This window comes from Sparus aurata, chromosome 5, assembly GCF_900880675.1.
Source record: "Sparus aurata chromosome 5, fSpaAur1.1, whole genome shotgun sequence".
Lineage (NCBI taxonomy): Eukaryota > Metazoa > Chordata > Actinopteri > Spariformes > Sparidae > Sparus > Sparus aurata.
Window position 1 is genome coordinate 25,236,493 of NC_044191.1, and position 6,308 is coordinate 25,242,800.

Genomic DNA, 6,308 nt, shown 5'->3' on the forward strand with positions numbered 1-6,308 from the left:
CTAAGAGTTTGTCACTCGCTGACAACCTATCTCAAACATTCAACTGAAGTCGTTATTTGGCAGCGAACGCTAATGCCGCTTGTTTGGTCTACTTCCACTACGTTTTGCACCTTGCACTCATTGTGAAACAAAGAATTCCAAGATAGAAGTCTGTGACTGTTCTGAGAAATGCTGTTGCTAAAACACAGTGTACTGTATGAACATAACAAGACACAGTTATTGCAAAACTACAAAGTTTATGTCAAGTCTTTTTTACTGAACTGAAACCTGAAGTCACAGTTTTAACAAGTGTGTGGCTTCCTGGGTCTGACTACTGCTCTGTTGTCTCACATGAGTGAGTTCAGGACATGGCACACTTACATGTGTATGCAGGCTAGAGTACACACAAAGAGGAAATTGCTGGGTCAACATGCATTCAGGATGGCTGCTTCTCAAACAAAACAATACACCTTTATAGGTAAGCAAAATAACCTTATGATGTGGGGACACCACCTGGGGTCATAGTTTCTAGGGTCAGACACTTGGGCGTGCTGAACTGTGGCATCACATTAGGGCTGCACAACATAGTAAAAAAAAAGAAAAAAGACAGGATGTAAATATAAGTGATGCAACAACTCAAGTGAGAGGGTTCCTTATCTTCGACATCAGAAATGACAATTCAGCTGAGGAAGCAGTAAAGTGAAAGCAGTAAGAAGGAATAATTTTATCAGAACAAACACTTTTTTTTTTTATTTGGTGGCATTATGGAAAATGTATTTCTGAATTACACAAACATATTGTGACCTCTACGAGAAATTGCGGACATTCAATTACACACACAAAGCAACTGCAAAAGGGTAGTCGTTGGGCAGGTGAACGCGTCTCCACAGTCAGCTCAATGGTTTCTCCTGTGTATACTGAGCCTCTACCAACCAGTAGAAGTGAATACTAGTTGCCTGTATGAGATCTTATATGCTTTGCCAAATGAGAAGCATCAAAGTATCTTTTCCCGCAGATCTTGCAAGGGTACGGCTTCTCACCAGTGTGAGCTCTTCTTTTGTGGATTGTCAAGTGACCGCTCACTCTGAACACTTTCCCACATGTTTCGCAAGAATACGGCTTCTCACCTGTGTGGAGTCTCATATGGACATTCAGCGATGACAGCTGACTGAATCTTTTCCCACAGGTGGTGCAACAATATGGCTTCTCACCTGTGTGGATTCTTGCATGATTTTTCAGTTCTGATTTTTGATTAAATGTTTTCCCACAGATCTGGCAAAGGTACGGTTTATCACCTGTGTGGGTTCTCATGTGGACTCGCAATTCTCTGCCAAATGGGAAATCTTTCCCGCATGTCTTGCAAGAATACGGCTTCTCACCTGTGTGTGTTCTTGTGTGGACCAACAAGCCACTATTAAGTCTGAAACCTTTCCCGCATATTTTGCAAGAGTATGGCTTCTCGCCTGTGTGGAGTCTTACATGGGCGTTCAATGATGATGAATGACTGAATCTTTTTCCACAGTACTCGCAAAAATACGGCTTCTCGCCTGTGTGGCTTCTCAAGTGTACACTCCATTTGGACTTGTACTGAAAAGTCTTTCCACAAGCATCACATCTGAAAGACTTTTTACCTGTGTTAGCATTACAGTGAATCTCTGTACTGTCCGTTCTGTCTCTACTATTACTGTCGCAATCGCTTATGAGACACCTGTCCTTTGGTTCTTGCTCTAAATATCTAGTTGATCCTGTGTCTCCATTCTCGCCTCCTTTCTGATCTTCGCTCTCAGCTACATGAGAGTTCAGAGGGAGCTGGTGGTCACTTTCTGATTCAGGTTCGCTGTGGTCAGTTTCATCATAAGGAGGAATCAACTTTAAGGTATCAGTCTCCAGCTTCACTACAAGCTGCTCTCCCTCCTGACTGATACAGAGTTCCTCTTGTTCCTCTTTAATCTGTGGAGGCTCTGGGTCCTGTTGGTCCAGACTGGAGTTCCTCTCCTGGTCACAGATCTGCTGGTCAGCCAGAACCTCCTCCTCCTGACACACATGTTTCTGTGGGACTTCTGGAGGGACATAAATAAAATGTATTCAATTATTCTGCAATATTACGAATAAATCTTAGAATAAACACAGGAGCAGTACACCATATTTAAACAATTTAAACATATCATGTGCAAAACAATTTCTCTTTTGTTATAAAAGACACGAAGTTTGACACACCTGTCATGTAAGACCTTATGTGAGGTTTCCAAACGCTGTCCAGCAGTCTGCGCTGACGGTCAATCTCTTTCTCGTACTCGACGACAGTTTGCTTAAAAACTCTGAATATTTCTTCAGCAGCAGCAGTTAGTCGCTCGTTGACAAACTCTCTCAAACACTCAACAGAAGACATCGTGTCTTAATTACAAATTCAAAAACTGACGGCAACGATATCGTTTTCCGGTAGGTTTCATGCATGCAGCTAACGCTTTAGTTGTTTACTTCCGCTGAATGTCCCACTGTTAAGTTCCGACAGCGGAAGGGCGGGAGATATTCGTTCCGTCTTTAACTGATTACATTTTTGATTTGACGTATATGATTCTTTTCATGGATAAATATCATATCCACTGTAATAAGTGGAGATAATTTCAGGCCTATTTTGTATGGTTTATAAACTATTTTAATCTTTTTTTCTCCTCACTTAGAAAAGTAAAGTCTAGCAAAATTGAAAAGATGTACTGGGATATATCTCGCCAATTGTTGTTTTGATAAATGTCTCCTTTAAATGTTGCTCCTAGATGTTGTTTCTTGTCTAGCCTTGTGATTTTTAATTGATACCCCATTTTTCTGTTCTTTTTCTATTCTATTTTGTTTTATACCGACACATTTTTATCGTCTTGTACAGACGTTTCTTCTCCATGAGTGTTCTGTATGTTTTTCTTGTCAATAAATAGTAATTTTTTTTAAATCTGATAACATTTTAGCAAAACGTTTGCTTGTAATTAATGTAATGCTCCAATCCGTTAGTTTGAGAACATCAGTTTTATTACATGGCATTTTAGAAATATAATTAAATTCTTTGACACCATGTAGTACATAATTTACAAGTTTTTTGGGGATAAAAACATCAAACATTATAAATCATTTCATGCTGATGCAATTAGAACATACATAACATATAAAATTATTAAAAAAAAAAAAAAAAAGACTGGTTGGCAGTTAACTGACGCAACACCACAATTGTTTCTTGGACCTGTGAACGCACTCTGCAACAGATATCTTTTCTACTTGGAGGCGTTGTTGAGAATGTACTTCTTCAGTACAAAAACATGTTATGACCTCCTCTCAATAGGAAATGTGTACATTCAAATACACACATGAATCTATTACAGAAGTGTATTTCATTCAGTGGGTGACAATGTCTCCACTGGAGTTTTAGCTTGATGGTTTTCTGGTGTATATTGTTCCTCAGGTAGTCTCTTAATAAAATCTGAGTAAAACTTTTCCCACAGGAGCTGAAATTACGTGGCTCCTCAATCCTGCAAGTTCCCTAAATGAGAAGCATCAAAGTATCTCTTTCTTCAGATATTGTCATGATTCTGCTTCTCACCCGTGTGGGCTCTTCTTGTGTGGACTGTCAAGGCACTACTACGTGTGAATTCTTTCCCACATGTTTTGCAGGGATACGGCTTCTCACCCGTGTGGGATCTAATATGAATGATCAAATCTGCTTTTTGATAAAATCTTTTCCCACAGGTGTCGCAGGAATACGGCTTCTCTCCCGTGTGAAACATCATATGTCTTTTTAAAGCTGAAATGTCACTGAATCTTTTCCCACAGGTCTTGCAGAGGTACGGCTTCTCGCCAGTGTGGATTCTTCTCATGTGGAGCTTCAAGTGTCCACGCACTCTGAAATCTTTCCCACATATTTTGCAAGGATACGGCTTCTCGCCTGTGTGCACTGTCATGTGGATTTTCAAGGCATGACTACGTCTGAACTCATCTCCACATGTTTTACAAGAGTAAGGCTTCTCACCCGTGTGGGTTCTCGTATGATTTTTCATTATGGATAACTGACTGAATTGTTTCCCGCATATTCGGCAAAGGTACGGCTTCTCACCTGTGTGGGTTCTCATGTGAATTTCCAAATTACTGCCAAATGGAAAATCTTTCCCACAAATTTTGCACGAATGCGGCTTCTCACCTGTGTGGCTCCTCCTGTGGACTATCAACCCATAACTACGTCTGAAACTTTTACCACATGTTTTGCAAGAATATGGCCTCTCCTCTGTGTGCAGTCTTAAATGGGTATTCAGCGATGACGACTGACTGAATCTTTTTCCACAGGTGTCACAACAATATGGCTTCTCACCTGTGTGGGTTCTCAGGTGTACATTCAATCTGGATTTAAACTTGAAAACCTTCCCACATATGCCACATTTGAAAGCTCTTATGCCAGTGTGAGTATTACAGTGAATGTCCGACCCTCTTTCTTTTGATTCTGGCTCCGTATCACTGGTTGATCCTGAGTCTTCAAGCTTGACTCCTGTCTGACCTTGACTCGCAGCTACATGAAAGGTATCAGAGAGGAGCTGGTGGTCACTTTCAGGTTCAGGCTCACTGTGGTCATCTTCCTTATATGTAGGAGTCAACATAAACGTATCGGTCTCCAGCTTCAGTACAAGCTGCTCTCCCTCCTGACTGATACAGAGTTCCTCCTGTTCCTCTTTAATCTGTGGAGGCTCTGGGTCCTCTTGGTCACAGAGCTGCTGGTCAGAGAGAACCTCCTCCTCCATACAGACATGTTGCTGTGGGAGCTCTGAGGGGCCAGAAAACAACAGGAATAAAATACTATATAAATAGCAGAATTAAAAACAATAAATAAAAAATCGTCCACTTCCTGTGGTATGAGGTTTAACATACCTATCCTTTGTAACTTTATTTCAGGTTTCCAAATGATATCCAGCAGTCTGCGCTGACGGTCGATCTCTTCCTCATACTCGACGATAGTTTTAATAAAAACTCCGAATATTTCTTCAGCAGCAGCAGTTAGTCGCTCGTTGACAAACTCTCTCAAACACACAACTGACGACATTGTGTCTTAATTAAAAAAATCCAATAACAATCGACTCCACGACCTCAATATATTCTTGTTGTTTATTTAATACTTTTACAGCTAACGGTACGACTGTTGGTGCTGTTTACTTCCGCTTGATGTCAGGCTTGTTATGGTCCGACAGTGGAGGGGCGGGAGCTTTCAGTTCCGCTTTCAACTGACAGCATCTTACTCAAATGTTTAATGTCGGCCTTGTCAATCCACAATTAGTGCAAAAGGAAGATGATGAATAACACATTGTTATTCACAGTGCACTCAAGAAATATCAGCAAAAATAGTATTATATATTGGATTTTAATTTCTGACCCCATTGTGTGTAAAAATCGTTGTGGAGATTATTTTTTCCAGAGCAAGTGTAAGCAAAGAGCCACAAATTGTGCAATTGAATTGAAATATTAAACAAGTGTTGCTGAATTATGCTCAACTAATTCTCAGTACCAAATGCAGCACTGAATAAAGAAAAGACCAGGCTAATATTAACTATTCATAAACAAACGTGGTTTTATACTTCATGTATTCTGTTTTACAAATCTAACTGTAATTAACCAAGAGAATGAATTATAACTTCAAGATATTTATGAATGATATAAAATGGCAAACCCATGTAATTTACCCTAATGTGAACAGTTGAGATGATCACTTCTCTTCTCTTTTCAGAGTCGAGGGTCATGTCTGATGTTAATATGTGCATCACAGAGAACAGGTGTTTATCGGTCAGTTGAGATCTTTATTGTGACTTGTTGACGTTTAATCGTAACTTGTGCTTGGGGTGAGTGTGCAAGAGTCAACTTCAGGCCTATTGTTCAATCAAAATTTAGACAGGACTCTCTGTTGGAATCAAGCTAAATAGTAATGCAGACTCACGGCAAATCTTTGGCCTCAAGAATTATTATCCTCTCCAGTAGCCTCTTACTGAATTTTTCGAGATTGTTTTCTTGTTTTGAGGCTGGAACCAATCCCCAGAACGGATTCTGCCCATATGTAGTCAAAGGGCAGAGGGTGTTGTACGCTGTACAGATTGCAAATCCTCCTGAGGTTAAATGCGATTTGTGATTTTGGGCTACATAAATAAAATTTGACTTTCGACTGTTGAAAAAGCTCATTCTGATTTTTCCATCATAACCAGCAAAATGTTGGAACTGTAGCTGTCATATAAATGTTTCTGGGTGGTGAATAATTACAATATTGCTCACGTTTAATTACACAAGTGATGCTATACTAAGTTTTGTATTGTACT

General features: G+C 39.9%; 1 protein-coding gene across 1 annotated transcript; it reads right to left on the reverse strand.

The window, feature by feature from the left end:
* Positions 1-235: 235 nt before the first annotated feature.
* On the reverse strand, positions 236-5,174 carry LOC115581695 (zinc finger protein 709-like). Its single transcript, XM_030416987.1, has 4 exons — positions 4,879-5,174; positions 3,548-4,774; positions 2,197-2,373; positions 236-2,039 (listed from the first exon to the last, which is right to left on the reverse strand). The coding sequence occupies exons 1-4, from the start codon at positions 5,048-5,050 to the stop codon at positions 928-930; spliced, it is 2,688 nt and encodes an 895-aa protein (XP_030272847.1). The 5' UTR covers positions 5,051-5,174; the 3' UTR covers positions 236-927.
* Positions 5,175-6,308: the final 1,134 nt, after the last annotated feature.

Bases quoted from the DNA above. Each gene is read 5' to 3' on its own strand.
- LOC115581695 (XM_030416987.1), bottom strand. From the start codon at position 5,050: ATGTCGTCAGTTGTGTGTTTGAGAGAGTTTGTCAACGAGCGACTAACT. The intron at 4,775-4,878 runs GTATGTTAAACC...CTGGCCCCTCAG, and splicing joins AATAAAGTTACAAAGGATAG to AGCTCCCACAGCAACATGTC. The intron at 2,374-3,547 runs ACAATATCTGAA...TTTGTAATTAAG, and splicing joins GGGTGAGAAGCAGAATCATG to ACACGATGTCTTCTGTTGAG.